Here is a 19,224-nt window from a genome sequence, read left to right as displayed (position 1 = left end):
AGACGCGGTAGGTGCGACGCTACTGACCTCTCCACGACCTTTTTTTCCCGCCGCTTTATGTGAGGGTCTCCCGCTTATACCATGATTGTCGCCATTGTAGCCGGCCGGCACCGTCCTGCCTTCTTCTCCGCATTCACGCCGCCCCGGCGGCACCAGCGCGTTCTCGCTGTTGACGCTTTTGGAGTTCCGCCACACGTTACGACACTTTGGTCACCCGGTCCAAGCTTTCCTATTCTTCTGGATCGGCATCTGTACCGTTAACAGTCACTTCCATCGTCATAGCGCCTCCGCAGACGCTCTGCGAGCCGACGCATGAAGCCCTCGGACGCCGCGCTCCGACCGCCTCGACGCTATAGGCCGAACGGTGGAGTTGGCAAGACGCACAACGTGCCCGAACAACAAAAAAGCAATAAAATCCTCTAAAATGCACTTACAGTCTTGAGAACGGTAGCCACAGGATCCTGAGCACGCCCGCAAACACACACAGATCTTTATCAGCCAGCCGCTGTCTTTCCCGCGTGAAAAAAAAAATGGTCATTTCATGCAGCCGACGCAACGCACGTCCATTCCCTTCGGCCCTCTAGCGGACCATCTTATTAGGAGTAAGCTATGTATAACTGTGTCAGCAGGTACGTTGCAAATTGTGGTTGGCATCTTTGTTGGATATGGACTTTGTGGTGATGGAGTTCAACGTCGCAAAGCGACTCAGTATATGGGAGGCGCGTAGCGGAGGGCTCTTCGGGCCTCTAGAATTTCGCCTCCATCGTATAGTGCGACCCACACAGCCGTTATCGAACCCGCGTCATTTATGTTAGCACTTGAGCTGCGTAAATACAAGGCCATCGCGGCGGCACATCACCGCGAATCTCAGTGGACAAAAAAGAAAAAAAAAAGAACGCTCGTTTCGTGCTGCTATTTCACATACGTACAGTCACGCAAAAATAAGTTGCAACACAGCCATAGAGTTACCATGTTACTCTATGACACAGCGGCCAGATTGAAGCGGCTGCAAGACTAAATGGTGACATCAGCAAACGTTAAATTGGTTTATAGAATATCAGTAACCGGAACAGTTAACTTCTCCAATTTTTTTTTCGCTGCAACAGCACCGTCTTACAACGTTCGCGCTATACTTTGAATAAGGGCAACGTGTTGCTACTCATCTTGGGCATGGCCGTATCGTCTGCTGCCTTTAACGTGTAGCCTGTCAACACCCCTTTCAGTATAGGTTAACATGCTGCAGCTGTTGCAATTTGGAAAGAGTTGTGGAGCACCCAACGCTTCAGACAGCCACAATGCCTTCGTTTTTTTTTGCAATTCGGTTTTATTTCACACTCAACAAGATATAACAGAAAGTATTCTTCGACGTGTCGCTTACAGCCTCTTCGGGCACGTCACTCGGTTACAACTTTGGCCTCGAATAGCGAACGCTTCGAGTTGCTTAGCGTCCGCAACGCCAAAGAGAGCTGTGATTGGTTCAGCGACAAGCACGCGCACGAACGTCACGTGATTTCCCGTCGACTTCGGTCACGTGCACACACAAACACACCAACGACGACGACAATCTGCGCACCTCGTTTTCTTTTTTTTTTAATTCACGCGGACAGACAGAGGAGACCGCGAGTTAGAAACGCGTGACGTCACACCACTGCAGGCTGCACTTACAGGCGTCACACTGTCGGAACGATTTGAGGCACGGGTTTTCCTTTTTTTTTTCTGACACTGGGAAAGATGTAGAGCTGTCAATGCAAGTGCAGTGAGGATTGTAGAGAGAAGTTGTATGTATAGAAAAGGCGGCGTCGTCGGTACGACCCTGTATCCACGTGCAGACGTCGGGCACAGTGGGGCATAGTGCTGTCACGTGCGCGGAGCTCTTCCTCGGAGGCCTCGTTCATGATCCGACACATAAATCGCCATGTTGCTCGTAAGCGTGTGCGTATCGCTATTCCGATTCACCGAAGTATAAACAAAAGAATTCGCGCTTTCACTGTTGCGAATGGTGCAGTGGGCCGACTCGATAATAATTTTTCTAAGTCCCTAACGCCGTAACGGAGGACTCTCGAAATTTCGGCCCCCTGTGGTTCCTTGACGTGCGCATTAATCTAATTGCACCGGCCTCCAGCGTTCTGCCTCCATCGAAATACGGCAGCTGTCGACGACTTCACTGGTATACTCACATAAGCAGCAATATGCCCCACCGAGACTTTCAACGCAAGGTCTTTGTTTATTTTAGGCGAGTGCGGTAAACAGGAATGGAACACAGCTGTAAGACGATTCACAAGAACATAAGAAGCGGATAGATTTACTCGTTAAGAATGGTGTTCTTTGGCAAGAAAGCTCTTTTACATTTACTCGCGATGGCTCGAGGCCTGCCGGTATTTTCTCTTAAAGGGGGTTCTCTGTACACCAATATAGTTTTTAACTCAAACGAAACTGCCGTATATGTGTGGCGGTACTAATTATCTTAGCCTTACGACTCGCCATTCAAACTGTGAACACACAGTGATAACTTCGATCCTAACTATAAAACGCATTTCACTTTTGGTCTCACAGCACTTTATGCCTCGACCGCGGCTGTAACGTTGTATATAATAGATTCGTATGCAAAACTTGGCGCTCTTCGGAGCTGATGTATAGCTTAACAAAATATCTCAACAGCTGGATAAAATGACTAGCATTGGCCCTTTTGCTTTATCTTTTTTTTAGCACGGTAGATTGTCAGCACTTGTCCAGGCTTATATTGAATATATATAAACAACATCAAAGATCGTCTTGATCACGGTCATGTGTTGAGGCGTCCATCGGTGACGTAATATCGCGTCACTGTTTTTGTATAACGATTCGCGTTGGCACTGTATATGTGTATGTTTTATATATTCCAAGCTATTTCTACATTATCCACTCCTTCCCTGAACTGTCGACTTATATAATATAAAGCGAGAACCTAATCTGGAACAGAGAGCCTAAGTTGTGATTTTGAACAATCGTGAACAATAAGGGATCAAGTGTATTACCGTCTTGCGCAGTCTGACGTGCAATGGGGAAACGGTTCGCTGAAAGGGAACCTTTTTAAAAGATTAGCTTCTCGGGATAGTAATCAACATACTTCTAGCTTTTCGCCATTTTTTTTATGAAGAAGCTTTATGCGTAGAAGAGGAAGCGCGTTGCAACCATATATTGAGTTCCTGTTTGGCTAATTTATCTGGTCTCTGTCAGTGAGTGCCACCTTATGGGCTTTGGGAGACATCACAATTGGTGCACGATGCTCAGTCGGGAACACTGTCAAGACGATTTAGAATGGGCGAGTGAATAAAATTCCAAACAGGTAGCGCTTGCGAAATCGAGATTCAGACGGTGTTGTAACAAACTTTTGCAGTTCATCCACCAGTTTGAGATATTTATAAGCATTTGCAGTTGGAAAATCTATCCAAGCAAGAACGATAGGCATATATACTGAATGTTTCAATTACAGATCGTTCATTTTGTACCACAGTTAACGTTCTTATGCGCTGACGCTCATGTTGCTTGCGCCTGCTAAGTGAATTTCTTTTTTGATTAATGGGCACTGCCATCTTGGGCTTTCACACGAATTATTTCTCAGTTGTACGTGGTGACGCCAAATAACAAGTTCTTAAAATGCGAAGTGACTCCGTACATCCGTTTTCGTGTGTATGGGATCTACCGCAGTAGCGATCATTTAGCTGTTACACTTGCAAAACGACGACTTTAAGAGCCCAACATTGCGGCACCAAACGCAATAGTCTTTATGGGCCCGCTTAATAAGTGTTACCGCGGCATTACGAATTGGCAATATCTGCATCGTCTCCCGTAGACAGGCGGTCACTAACGTTATGAACGTCCCCCTTAACATATACAATAGAAACATATCTAGGTAGTGTGCATGCTTACCAACAAACAGTTCATATTTAAGAACGCGTGAATAAATCAACAGCTGGCCACAAGCGACACAATTGCAATGAGAGACGGATCGCATTTAGCGGGCTGTCGGAGATTCCGCTTAACATTAAAGGTTGCGTTCAGCAAAGTTAGTTTAGGGAGTCAAGAAACACAACATTGAACGCTCCAATCTCCGAACCTCGCGTTACTATTTCACGAGGTTGGAATAATTAGCACAGCTTTTTGTTTTGCTTTCGCAAAGACGCGCGAATGTGATCGCAGTCACAGAGAAGTTTTAAAGGACGCCAGTCCCAATATCAGACACCTCTGGTACAGCGTTCGAACCAGTCTACAACTTAAAAAGAAAGAAGAAAACTCCACGGGGCAGGTATATAAACAATTGGCGAAGAAAGGCGACGAGGAAAAGGACACACATAAAAATAAAAAAGGGACTAGAAGACCGCGGCTTTCTCGTAACAAATAAACATCACCGGTGAAGCTTAGTCCAGAAAGCCCGACCGCAAGTGGCCAGTGTAAACAATAACGCTGCGCGGCACACAGCCAACCGCGCCGGCGAATTTAGACAGTTCGTCGGGATGTCGCCAGGCACGGAATGCACGGGCTGGGGAGACATGCGCTTCAGTGTGTGGGAGAGGAAGGTGCCTCCTCCGGGTCGGGTTCGGGGGGGTCCCGACGCTGCCGGACGCCAGGAGGGTTTTTCGGCGCTTGGCGGCAGTGGGAGGGTATGGTCTCTTGTCTCTGGGCATCGTCCCTGCGTGAAGGGGGAGTGACGATAAGGTTAATAGGTAGAATGTCAGGACAGAGTGGGGGAGGGAGTTTATGAAACGACATTCAATACCAGCGATAACGATAACATCGAGACTGCGCTCCCTGCGAGATGGGTGTGGGGCTCGGGTAGGGAAGATAGTTGATAAGGTGATATTCATTACAACGACAGCAGTGTGAGTGTGCTCTAATTTAAATGCAATTGATTCGATTGATTTATATGTGGGGTTTAACGTCCCAAAACCACCATGTGATTATGAGAGACGCCTTAGTGGAGGGCTCCGGAAATTTCGACCACCTGGTGTTCTTTAACGTGCACCCAAATCTGAGCACACGGGCCTACAACATTTCCGCCTCCATCGGAAATGCAGCCGCCGCAGCCGGGATACGAATCCGTGACCTGCGGGTCAGCAGCCGAGTACCTTAGCCACTAGACCGCCGCGGCGGGGCAAATGCAATTGATTCGAACTGAATTGAATTTATTAGCATAAAAAGTCACTGTTTCGCCGCAAGGGCGAAGAAATTAGTGCGATAGCAACAACTTGGAATGTAACGCTGAGAACAGCAAGCAGATCTAAACGTACAGCGCGCTGCCCACGCACAAATGGCGCACGAAAACAACACACACAGGACGAGAGCTAACGCTTACAGCTCTACACTTAACGCGCTATTTATACAAAAACGACGCACGAAACGTAATCACAGGTGCAGATATAAGTGCGAACTAACAAGTGGCTCAATTGTTACTTTGCTGTGTTTGAAAAGCGTGCTCTTTTCACAAACTGGGCCTGTCCAGCGAGCGAAGTGGTCTTTGTGCGCCCGGCAACTAAGCGCCACCGTTCCGGTGAAAGCCGAAGGCGCGCGATTCTATCCCACCTCAGGAGAAGTGCGCAGATAAGCCCCCTCCTCCCTCCCCCCCCCCCCCCACCTCCGCGGAGCAAAGAACGCTTTAGAGATGAGCGCGCATCGGTGCATCGCACAAGCTGGGCGCCGAGCTTTACGCCGAGCGCGCTCATTGCGCCGTCTCGTTGGAAATGCTGAAAACACACTATTTTCCCCAAGATAGGCACCGCCAGCACTAAGTGGTAGATATAAATAGCTTTCCGTTTCAACGTTGAAGGAGGTGCTCCTTCGTGGATGAGGCTAACGCCGTGCTCTCACAAACGAGAAGTCAGACGTTAGATTCCGCACACCTCTACTAGATTATCAGGAAAGCCAATAAATGTACATATAAAATAATCTACTGACATTAGGATACTTTGGAAGCTAAATATGACATATTATGCATATGGAGAGCATAACAATAGCATCTGTATAACTTTAAGCAATTTATAGCTGACTGTAGGAAGCTGCCTACTCGGTGACAAATGCTTGCCATTAAAAAAGAAAGAAAGCATGCATATTCACGAAGTGAATGTTGATGATCGGCTAATGAATCGTGACCTTTTGTTTTGTTCTTGTTAGCATTTTGTCCTGTCATATGCTTTGAGAGATGGGGGTTTAAATGTCGGTGCTTTTCCGCCGTTGCAGCTTTTCATTTTGTTTGTTCTCTTGATAACCTTTCTGTTGTTTACAGAGGTTTCAGTTTCTATTAGAGTTCTTGTGTAAGCTACGTTTAGGTAGCATATACAGGAACAGCGGACATAGAAACTAGAGCGGACATACAGCGGACACAAAAATCAGAGTTACTCTATATGCTACCTAAAGGTAGCAGATAGAGTAACTCCAGTTTCTATGCCCGCTGTAGACGCCAGGCGGCGGTTTATGAACGAAGGGTCATTGTGCTGGCTTAAGGTGATTCGCCTCTAAAAATAAGCTGGTTATGTTAAAGTCAGTACAGCAGGCCTCTAACGATAGATGTTTTCCTTTTTTGACGTTTTAATGGCCTTCTTGGAGTTTAGAACAGCCGCCCCAACAAGCAGCCCTCTTGAATTCTTATGCGAGAAATGTTTTGTAAGATCGTATCCACATCCTACGTATCATTCAACCAATCTTGAGACTGGCATATCTATTGTGAAACCGGCTGGCCAATGACAAAACAATTGACGATTTCGAACCTTTTGTGAATTCGGCTACAGCTCTGCGAAGATCGATTCACGATACAGAGTGCATGCTGTCTCTTGGGCGAATTGGGAATTCATTCTTGGAAGGTTGGAGCACTAGTCAACACGGATTGAAGGAAGGCACACATACACACGGTCTGTGTGTCTGTGTTCCTTCCTTGAGCCAGTGTTCGCTACAGCGCTTGCCCTCCAAAAACAACCATGATGCAAAAGTACCAGTTACTTTGCCACAGATGCAGTATAGCAATGGCTTCGAGTACTGACCATGCAGACTAATACTAGTAGGTGCAGCCGTTGTGGAAGTGCTTCCTTCTGTGTGTCCGTGTTCCTTCGTTTAGCCAGTGTTCACTATAGCGCTTGCCCTCCAAGAACAACCATGATGCCAAAGTACCAGTTACCTTGCCACAGATACAGTATAGCAATGGCTTCGAGTACTGACCATGCAGCCTAACACTAGCAGGTGCAGCCGTTGTGGAAGTGCTTCCTTATGTGTGTCCGTGTTCCTTCCTTTAGCCAGTGTTCACTATAGCGCTTGCCCTTCAAGAACAACCATGATGCCAAAGTACCAGTTACTTTGCCACAGATACAGTAGATGGCTTCGAATACTGACCATGCAGCCTAACACTAGCAGGTGCAGCCATTGTGGAAGTGCTTCCTTCTGTGTGTCCGTGTTCCTTCCTTTAGCCATTGTTCACTATAGCGCTTGCCCCCCAAGAACAACCATGATGCCAAAGTACCAGTTACTCTGCCACAGATACAGTATAGCAATGGCTTCGAATACTGACCATGCAGCCTAACACTAGCAGGTGCAGCCGTTGTGGGTCGGCGGCAGCGGGTCTTCTCCGGGGGCCCTTCGCAGGGGGTCTCCGTCGCTGAGCGGGGAGCGCGGGCCCGTGTGGTGCGGCAGCGCCTGCCCTCCGCGGTCGACGGTCTGCTGGATTCGTCGCATGACGAGCTCCAGCAGCGCGTCCACGGCGCGCCCCACGTTGTGTCCCGTGGCGGCGCTCGTCTCGAAGTACGGGAAGCCGTGCTTGGCGGCCTCGGCCCTCGCTCGCTCCTCGGTCACGGCGCGTCCTTCTTCCAAGTCCGCCTTGTTGCCGCACAGAACCACGTCCGGGTTCTCGCAGTACGCGTGCGTGCGCAGCTGCTCGAGCCACGAACGGATGCTACGCGAGAGAGATGATATTATTTCACAACAGGGAAAAAGGAGGTCACTGACGAGGAGATCGAGATAGTTGTGGTGAGTGGAAATATTCTAGTTGTGGTAATAATGATAATATCTAGGGCATAATGTCTCAAACTGGGATATAATAATGAGAGAAGCCACAGTGGACGGCTACGGTAATTTCGACCACCAGGGGAGAGGCTTTTTAACGTGGGCCTCGAACATTTCGGCAAACTTCGAAAATGCGGCCGCCGCGGTAGGGATTCGATCCCACGACCTGCGGATCGGCAGTCTAGCACTATAACCACAAGACCGCCATGGCAGGCTTTCTATTGTAGGGGTACCAGGCACGTACCAAATAACTCTCGCCAAACCGCTACTAACTCCGAAGTGGGCTAATCTGACGAGCTCACGAGGGTGCACAGGTATGTCCTTGAATTCGTAAAGCTAAGATTCACATGATCGGACTGCTCAAATATAGTCAGCATGTCAACCGATGCCGGATTCCTGGAAAGGTTAAGATCTCTCGCCATTCAGAGCATGACATTTCGTACACCGTCCGAACGTGGCATGGCAGGCACGAGCATCGACAGGACGTTGTCTTGAGGGGTGCAAACCCATGTCGCATCGCGGCTCGGGGAAGGGGAGAGCACTTGCGTAGCTTGCGTGCAGGGTACGTACTCTCACGCAAGCTGGCGAGGCTTGAGGGGAACTGCCCCTTTTGCAACTCCCTGCCGAAGCCCATGATGGCAGGATATAGACTGGACGCGTGGTCCATACGTCCCCATGCATACCTGAGAAAGGACTGTTCGCTAGTGAGGTCGAAGAGCACGAGGAAGCCCATGGCATCCCGAAAGAAGGCCGTGGTCAGGCTGCGGAACTTCTCCTGGCCGGCCGTGTCCCACAGCTGCAGGTAGATGCGCTGGCTGCGGCCGCCACCCTCGGGCGAACGGTACGTCTGCGAGGTGCAACGAAAGCTGAGGACGACCTGCCACTTACTTGCGACAGCGAGTATCGTTTGTCCTATAGCCATATCCCGCGGTATGACGCTGTAGGCTGTGAAGGAACGCAACGAATTCAGCCCGATGTCAATGTGATTTCGAGGGACATAAAAATTAAGTGCGCAAACTAGTTAACTGGAACGACAATGTACTTTCTCGTATAGCATGACTTCGCATTTTTTAAACCAGTGCTTTACACTATAGTGCTTCAGAATAGGTGAAATACTGGTACTTTAAAAGTGCACATGCCAAAAGGTTGTGCTTTTAATACCAGTCAGCTTCAGTCCTGCGTCAATAACACCGTCATTGGTTTGAACGGAACAGTTCACTTTTGCATAATGCAATATATATATATATATATATATATATATATATATATATATATATATATATATATATATATATATATATATATATATATATATATATATATATATAAATAGACGTCCGAATTTTCGTTTGTTGCAATATCCGTACATCATGGGATCACCATTCGGCAACGCACACGCTGTTGGGGCACATATTGTAAGCGATGGCATTTGTATTTAACTGCTGGAGAAATGCGTATTTTATCTTTACAGCAAAGCTACGTGTAGACAGGCCATTCGTAATTCTGCAAACAGTTACTTGCTTGCTTGACCTTGATTCTCGTCACTTAAACCATTACCTATTCAACAGAAAACGCCTAGGGGATATATGAGCCACAGAAATTGGGTGAACTTCATTACTCACCGCTGCTCCACTCAAAACAAAGAGAAAAAGTAAAACAAACAAACAAACAAACAAACAAACAAATTGATTAAATAAATGAATAAAACCACGTGCTACACAGCTACGCTGGTCATCCACATTGAAACAGTAAAATATGGCTGATGAATTTTGAAAGGCGAAAGCCTCAGATACCGGTTCATCAAACGGGAAACTTGACCGTCGGCGGCGACCGTCCCGCGGCGTTGGAGACGAGTGATGCAAAAAAGACATCATCGCGTGATGATGTTACCACAAGACGTCGTCACGACGTAACAGATAGCTAATATTTTGTGACGCCGCCATTACGTCATATGACGTAACGACACTATGCCGTTGTAGCTTCGTCCTTTTGGAGGCGAACAAAATCGGAGAGCACGCGACACAAAGAAAATAAAGCAAAGACTGCCTTATGCACATCTGCCGAGAAGAAGAAGGAGAAAAAGAGGACCTTCACCCTCGAGTTGTCTTAGGTGAATGCACAAGATCCTGTGTGTGTGTGTGTGTTTATTTGTTTGTTTGTTTGCTCGGAAAACATGGGTCGTTTGCGGTGTCGAAAACACAACGCGGCCAGTATAGAAGAAAGGGCCCTCAACCACAATGTGAACAATGAACGTTTCAAGAGTCCAAAGTAATCTACAACGAACGACGTAAACTGAGCGGCGTTGTGCTTTGAAGATGTCGCCCAGCGCTTGCACAGGAATGCTACGCAGGACGAGGCGCTCTGGCACGATTCGCAAGTCCCTCTGGGCAGGTTCGCATACGGCCGCGCGCAACAATTCTCAATTACGGCATGACGATGGCGGCATGCCGGAGATCGCGCTCACCGCGGAGAGAAATTCTTCGCGCTGCGTCGGGAAGCAATCGATAGTGACCTCCCCGTACAAGAGTGCACCCGGTCTATAGACGCCGATGTACGGGTGGAATATCGGTGGGTTACAAAACATTGTTACAAAAACAAATAACTAACATTAACTGAATTTAACCCACAGTAATGTTTATCAGCCCATATATACCCAAACTTAGGAAAATCATCAAATCTAATTTATTTCACCAAAATGACTGCTTCTACGACCCCAGAAAACAGAATAAGGCTTTTGTTAAAAGCAACTCTTTCAAACAATGGTTTTGGAGCCGTCCTATATGTAAGACACCCATGTTTGACAAACCGTGTACAAAAAAAAAAACAAAAAAAAACCATTAGCGCCTATCACTGACATGCGAAAGTTATTGCACACCAAATAACTGACAAACAACCAACAAAAAATATTAGCAATATCGAGAACAATTCGACTCTATCTTACTTATATATATTTTTCGCGGTATGACGCTCCGCTAGTCGCATGCGAAATAGCCATTTTGTGATTGCAAGCTATCACCTAGACTTGCATGTGACGAGGAAAGGGCAATATAAACACATCATAACTAGTGCTACCTTTTTTACAAAAACAAAAACAAAACAAAAACAAAACATTCGAGTTACACTGGAAAGTTTCAGCGTCCTACAAGTAGGGCACTGGGCATATATGAGTTAAGCTTGATTAGCAAGCAGTCAACAAATAATAGCTACCCAACTCCAGTCACCATTAGCCATTAATGCTGTTGTGTAGCGAAATAGCGATTTGCTTACGCTGGCTAAGTCCTCTGCTTTTCAATAAAGATTTTTCTCTCTTTTAATGCTGTTGTGTAGTTGAACATGTTTTTCAGTCCGGGCCTACTCACCTCTCACTGCAAGTTCAAAAACAATGCTTTGTAGTGTTCTTTTCTAAAAATAATGAATATCCCAATGTACATCCACTCTACGTTACACTTTTACATAATAAATTTTTTGTCCCGTGCACATCGCTACGTATTCTTTTTCTCACTATTTTAGTTTAGGATACGTATTCTTGTTTCATGCTCAAAATTGGTCGCTTTTGAATAATTTGTCATTCTAATTAAAATTAGTCGTTGTCAATTAGCCTTCACGGCGTCCCTCATAACCAGATGGTGATTTTGAGACATAAAACCCGAATCATTATTAGTTTGCCCACCTGTTTGTCGGCTGTAGTTTTGTACCTACAGCTATATAACTAAACCATTTCGCTGTTCATGCAAAAGAGATTTTTCCACTGCATTTAAAATCTCACCGATTTCATTGCTTATTGCTGACTGAATACTGACTGCATTTATTTCTAGGTCTACTCTGCTGAACATATCGTTATGGTTCGGTGGTGCATGCATATTTATTTATCGAGGTGGTCATATTGTTAGTGTGACATTGTGCGTGCGAACTTTTTTGTTATTACAAATTGATTGATTTGTGGGGTTTAACGTCCCAAAACCACCATTTGATTATGAGAGACGCCGTAGGGGAGGGCTCCGGAAATTTTGACCACCTGGGGGTTCTTTAACGTGCACCCAAATCTGAGTACACGGGCCTATTGTTATTACAAATTGAATTGTTGTACACTAAACTCTTAGTTCTTGGAAATTTCTTTCTTATTCTCTTGTTTTTTTTCGTTTACATGTAACAATTTTATTTTTGCAACTTTTTTGCAGAAACTTTATGTATGCCCTTGTGTTCTGTGCTGTCTGGAGTAATGTATGGTTGACAAAGCCTTAGTCAGGCAGACAATGTCTTGCCATCCAAGACCCACTCCGCGTCTGAAATAAATTAAACAATAACACTAATTTAGCGTACGCTATTCTAAAGCAGCCTAAAAAAAGCACTTCCAAGTAAGCTGATCATGGACAATAGTACCGAACATCTCGGCGTAATCTAGAGCACAGGACACGCTGAAGCATGTTCTACACCGTATAGAGCGCTGCAGGGTGCATGTATAAGAGTCCAGGCTCGCGTGCACATGACGATGTGCAAGAGTGCAGCAAAGAACGGTGCAACGGCTTGTGCGTGCACGCACGCTGAGTATTCGCGCACTTCCCAGAAAGATTGCCCAATCGAATTTCGACGGTGCAAAATATAGCACACTGACGGCTAATGTGCTTTGATCGCGAGTTCATCCGATTGCGACAGTATATAGCATGGGCGTCTAGCAGGTGCGCGCATTCTCAAGCCCTCTGCATGCTTCGGTTCGGCAGTTCTGCACGCTTTTAGCAAGATGTTTGCCATAAGATATTTGCAGTGCGGCGCAGAATGCCAATATTGCGTTTTTTGAAACACGCTTGCAGGTTTCGGTGGCGGCGCCGTATACGCGACAAACGCGGCGCCGGTGAGCGCATACAAGTGTGGCCTTTAAAGGTGCAGCACCGCCCACATGCGAATTTATACCGCACCGTTTTCCGATATCGCGGGCCTGTCGGCGATCAGCTGTTTATGATGTGGTTATATGATGTTTCATCGAACCGACTCGTCATTTTTCGTTGTCACATTTGTGTGTTGCCTGGATATGAAGGCATGGTCGTCGCTGCACTTCTACAAAAATCTAAGACTCTGTCGCAATATCAGGTAACACGTTTGAAAACTTCCAGTGCCGACAAGAAAGGAATTGTCAGTTTGCGCTGGTACTTGAAATCAGACTAGACACTCGGATACAAGAATTATTTTCGACCCATGGGCACGGGCCCTCAAAGCCCTTCCAGACATATAGCACCGAGAAAGAAGCATTCACGTGTCGATTGAAATAAAGGGCTTCTCTGCTTTATATAACAGTCTTAAGTGCTTGTCGCGCATTCTTTCTCTTTCGTTTCTTCTATTTTACTGTTCTAGCTCTTCTGGTGGAAAATTTCATAACCGGTCGCTAAGCGGAGCTGCGATTTTTTTTTAAACCAATTATGCAAGGCCCTCTCGCATTACCCTGATATGTCAAAAAGAAATAAAGAAGGTCCTCACCTTGGCATGCAATTCTAATCAGCTACATATTTCATCTCTCTATCACGGTGTGAAAGGTTAGGCCGATTGCGCCTCACTCCTAGCGAAGAGCGCCGAACGTAGAAAAGCCCGCACGGCTGTTGACGCTGTCAATTACGCATGAATATATGAGCACGGTATAATACTTCGCTGTATCGGACAGGGGACCAAAATAAAAGGACGAGCGGCGGCTTCTTGGAATACGTGTTTACACTATGTGCGCTCCATATATATAAACGGGGCACCCATCGCTGGGCTCTCTGGCTTTGTGTCATATAGAGTTCTGCACTTTCGTTTGCCTCGATATATTGCTGTGCGAAAGAGGATGCTTCAAGATGCGGTGTACTTATAGCGGAAGGCTTTTAATGGTGGATGGACGCGCTTACGTATTCATTACTGCGCGTAGAAGTAAAGACGGTACGCGAGCAAGAAAATATATAGACACGTCGAATCTATAGGGTAATGGTTGAAGGAATTTAGGTCGTGCGTTCCCTGCGGATGCTAAAGGCTAGTGTCCGGCTCACATCCTGCCTTTTAGCATTCACACAGGCACGCGCGCTTGTGTGTGTGTGTGTGTGTGTGTGTGTGTGTGTGTGTGTGATAGATAGATAGATAGATAGCTAGACAGACAGACAGACAGACAGACAGACAGACAGACAGACAGACAGACAGACAGACAGACAGACAGACAGACAGACAGACAGACAGACAGACACAGAGTGAGAGAAAGAGACTTGTCTTCAGTACTGTGCTTAAAACATTGGCTTTCTAGCCACATTACCTACTCAATGATTTGTCAACACTTACTTCAGGCCTTCATCTTCCATGAATTTCTGTATGTAGCGAAAAATTCATGCGACAAGCGTGTTTATTATTAAAAAAGAAGAAAAAAACACAGAAAGAAACAACAATGCAGCGGTTTGAACACCCCTGCACCCGCATCTTTTCCAACGGGCCTCCGGACACACAACACACGCGTCAACGGACGGCCGTAGCCGCGGGTACTCCTGGCACCGCCGCTGGCGAACATCCCACTTTGAAAAAACGAACGAAAACAAACGCTTTCGCAAACGAATAACGCCAGAATTTCTTTTTCTGGATGGCTGCACCGTCAACTTTATGAATAAAACAATTGCTATTTTTGACCGAATTTGTGCTCCCCTTCCGTTGCTTTTCCGGTGAATAATGAAGAAGGCAACAGGCGGGTTTCTGCAGTACGCGCACGGCGAGAAGGCTTGCGCTGGCGTCACGTATATCTTATCGCGCAGCCAGAACCCAAAACCGAGTGGTATCTAAGACGTAGCTAGGACGTGGTCTTCGCTGCTGCGTTCAGTTTAGCCAAAACATGCGTTCAATTTCAGTTTTTGTAACAATAGAAACGAATGAAGGAAGGTGAGAGAGAGAGAAAGCTCTATAGGATACGAAGCGAGTGCCTAATAGGCTTTTCGGCAACTATATTTGATCTATGCAGTCTCACTAAGACATACCGGAGTGCCCCATGCAACGTAGCTACGAAGCGTTTATATACAGGAAGCGAAACACGTACGATTCTCTTCTCTCGGAAGTCGATGCCCACGGTGGAGATGAACTTGCTGTTGAATGTCGAGTTGGTGTACTGGTAGAGGAAGCTGGTCTTCCCCACGCCGGAGTCGCCCAGCGCCAGGAACTTGATGAGGTAGTCGTAGTCGGCACCACTCGCCTGCCCATGGCTCATCTCCACATCTGCAAAGAAGGAAGAGAAAGAGTTGGTGGAGCATTCGTCGTTGCTATATGATGGATGGCCCGGTTTCGTTAGAAAACATATACAAGTTTTGGTTGTGTACCGCACCCCCCTCACCAGAATGACAACTCTATCAGTTCAATGCGCCCTGCAAGTCCTAGATTTCCTGGAACGAGTCCTTGCAAACCTTTTTAAGCATCTCGGATTCCAGTCTGCTTTTGAAAACCGCTCAGGAACCGCGATCTCAAATATTTCTCCGTTCTGACCGTCTAGGCGTGCGCGGAGAACACTGGCGTATTTTTCTTTCTCCCTTCTTGCTTTCCCTATTCTTGTCCTCTTCCTAGTTCTCCCTTGTAAGCGTAGCAAACCGCACACAACCTGCTTAACCTCCCCGCCTTTCTTTTTCTTTGTGTCCGGCTCACATCCTGCGTGAAAAGAAGGCCGGAAAAAGATAACATTCTGCATATTTTGTGTGCCTGGCCCACAATGAAGTCACAAGCGGGTTAACTCCTCTGACACACGATGTCCACGGCGTGTTTGCACGTTATGAAACACAAGCTCAACATTTTCAAGGTGTAGCGGCACCAGCACACGAAAAAAAAAAAGTTGTCCGTGATCTGAAAACGGTGGCATTGCGATTTTTGCGCGTCCTTAGAATGTGGCATTGTCGTAGTGAAATAGTATTTTGAAGAGATCGGTCGGTCTTTGTAAAATTACTGTAGACCATACATAAGGTCTGAACATCCGCTGTCATCTCACGTGAGATAGTGGTGTCGTTTTTGTGGATAAGAAAGTTTAGTATATAATAAACCGAAACCCGTGACGCAATTAGGTATATAGCACATGAAATAATAATAATAATAATAATAATAATAATAATAATAATAATAATAATAATAATAATAATAATAATAATAATAATTATAACAATAATAATAATAATAATAATAATAATAATAATAATAATAATAATAATAATAATAATAATAATAATAATAATAATAATAATAATAATAATAATAATAATAATAATAATAATAATAATAAAAATAATAATAATAATAACAATCGTTCTGGCTCGTCTACATAACAATGTAAAATGCTACCCAGTTGAAGCAAAATGAAACAGGTAAAAACTGTTTCCTTACTAAGCCTACATATTGATTCGTAAATAATGGGACAGCAGTGAGGTTGAAAGAAAACAACACTAAATATAAGCTGAATGTAAGTACATCACCATAAAATCAAGAAAGAGAACTATCAACTTCATGCAAACACTCGCAGTAAAAGAACGCGTGATAGGGCAGAATGTCCAGCGTTCCCCGTAACTTTCATCTTACAAATGACGACAGTGAGGGTATATCTGAGATATAAGGTGTGTACTGTGAATGTCGCCAAGGTCGTTGGAGCTTTCCAATCATTGTTATTTTGATGATTTCCGTGCCTTTAATATTGTATACATTGTGCAAGACTGTCATGAATTGTATACTACTATTCACTTTTGCTGCCAGTTATATCATATCAGACACCACGGTTGAAATAAAATCGTATGCCACCTCGTGCAAGAACGTATCATTTTTCGAAAGAAAATAACCAGTTGAATTCAACAGAGTACACAACACTACCAAACCAAAGTTCAGTGCCTTCATGGCCGTTGCGCACGATAGCATCGCGAAAACACGCATGTGTTCAAAGAATAAAAAAAAGAAGACAGGGCGATGCCCGATAGGAACATGTACAGCGCGAATTCCTGGAAGTACTACATAGTACAAGGCATTGCAGGACGCATTCGTTGACAGCGTGAAAAATAACCGATTGCGTATAACACGCGAGAGGTATGGGTGAGTCACTGCTTGATGTCAAACTGGGTCGCTGTGGAATTGAACAGGTCGGCGATGGACGGTCGTAGTGTTGTCCATCGGTGTCTGTCTGTCTAGTACGTCCCTATTCGTTCCCCGAGGTTAATTCAGCTCATACGAGGCGGAGTACACGCGCGTGCTAACATCTGAGAGGTGTCGGCTGCTGACCCTGAAATCACGGGTTCCATCCCAGCAGCGGCGGGAGCTTATTTCGACGGAGGTGTAGTGCTAGAAGCCCGTTTACAGGGAGATACATATATGGCTAAAATTTACAGAGCTCCCTCTACCCGCAGTTCGCCTCATAGTTAAGGCGATAACTTCAAAGGAATATATATATATATATATATATATATATATATATATATATATATATATATATATATATATATATATATATATATATATATATATATATATATATATATATATATATATATATATATATATATATAACTCTACACTTCTAATCGAAAAACTGCTTATTGGTGACGTTTCGATCGGAGACCGATATTTATCATCTTCACCATCTGATGAAGATCGGTCCCCGATCGAAACGTCACCAATAAACAGTTTTTTGGAAGCGTATAGTTATTTCCCCCTAATTCTATACGGCAACCGAAGCTAGACTCTTCACAATCTACGTATATATATAGCGATAGAATTCGTATCATGTTTGAAAGGAAGTACTGACTTTTTGGCAATATCGCTGCTCTTAAACGACTGACTGTTTCAGACAGGTAAGAAGGGATCGAACGCAGTTCACACTGATTTGCGATACATACTTGCTTGCAAGAGTTACCGCTGCCGCATTTCCACATTCTTCGCGCAGGGAGCACTGATGTATAGACATATATTGCTACAATGTGAGCGTAACCAGCAAAAGCGACTTTTCTTAGTTCTCCCGAACATAGGAGCCACTGTCGAAATTCGGGCTTGGTTAACTTGACTGCTTTTCCATATCTGTCTTTCTAAAAGTAAATTTTTCATTCTACACGACACAATCTGAGCTCTCCTTGTGGTGTAGGCACGACTGCGGCGACGTTCTAACGTGACGTTAAAGAAAGTTGGCGTTTCGAAATCGTTACTTTCAGATAAAGCTATTTCGCGTACGGGTTCTTGTGATCTCCCCCTTCAGATTCTCGGATTGCAAGAAATCTGATGCTTCGGCAGCGAGAGCTTTTCGATCAAAAGTGTCGCCACGTAGGCCCGCGGCGTAGCTCTAAAAGAGTAGCGTTTCTAAGGACCCGCTATGAACTTCTGCGTATTGCTGTCTGGTGCGAGCGGAAGAAATGCATTATGTCGCAAGGCATCCACGTGTGAGTAACTCAACAGCCGCGGCAGTCGCTTCTCGGTGGAGGAGGTATGCCCGTGTACTTCGACTTCGGTGCACGCTATATATAAGGTATTCCACGTGGTCGAAGTTTCTGCAGGTCTCAACTACAGCGTGGCTCCCAATCACGTCGTGGTTTTGGCACATAAAAATTGAAGTTCCACTTCTTGTTGTTAGTGATGCGCCGCAGTGTACTGCTTAAATAAATTTATACGTGTTATGCAGCACCTACTAATCGAATGAATGAATGAAAAAAAATTGAGTGATTCGGAAGCCCCGGAAACACATATCTAAAAAAAAAAGGCATTAAAAGATTCATTTGTTCGTCAAACTATACCTTCCTTACAGTCGAGCTTTCTTTCGATATAAAAAATCGACTGTAACTCCCTGTGGCAGTCTTTGCTGCCCACGGCTAAGTGGTACGTGCACGGCTGCGAAAAAAAAAAAAATCACGAGTGTAGTGAAGAACGCGCTAGGGAACAAGTGTAGGGGTAAAAAGTTCACATTTAGTATCGCCTGTTATCGCTGCACTAGCTCCTATCTGTGGCAAAATTGTAGGGTTTACAAGGCGGCGAAGGGACGAGCACATATGCAGAAAATTTTATGGGGACTCGCTATTTCTTGTCTTCTATTGGTAGCCTGCACTGCGGCAACCAAAAACTGCACAGTATAGACGTGGGCTTTGAATCGTATTTTTACCGGTGGTTAATTAGAGTTTCAGGAACAGACAGACAGACAGACAGACAGACAGACAGACAGACAGACAGACAGATAGATAGATAAATAGATAGATAGATAAATAGATA

General features: G+C 45.3%; 1 protein-coding gene across 1 annotated transcript in view; it reads right to left on the bottom strand.

Moving 5' to 3' along the window:
* Positions 1–1,304: 1,304 nt before the first annotated feature.
* The window catches only part of Rab27 (RAS oncogene family member Rab27), a 118,468-nt gene continuing 100,548 nt past the window's right edge, over positions 1,305–19,224 (bottom strand). The window contains exons 2-5 of the mRNA XM_037422523.2: positions 15,056–15,231; positions 8,706–8,869; positions 7,532–7,912; positions 1,305–4,669 (exon numbers count right to left, since the gene is read on the bottom strand). Coding sequence (XP_037278420.1) covers positions 7,546–7,912; positions 8,706–8,869; positions 15,056–15,223 — 699 coding nt within the window. The 5' untranslated portion in view covers positions 15,224–15,231 and the 3' untranslated portion in view covers positions 1,305–4,669; positions 7,532–7,545. The remainder of the gene's footprint in view (positions 4,670–7,531; positions 7,913–8,705; positions 8,870–15,055; positions 15,232–19,224) is intronic.

Source organism: Rhipicephalus microplus, chromosome 4 (genome assembly GCF_043290135.1).
Source record: "Rhipicephalus microplus isolate Deutch F79 chromosome 4, USDA_Rmic, whole genome shotgun sequence".
NCBI lineage: Eukaryota > Metazoa > Arthropoda > Arachnida > Ixodida > Ixodidae > Rhipicephalus > Rhipicephalus microplus.
This window is presented reverse-complemented; position numbering and strand designations above follow the sequence as displayed.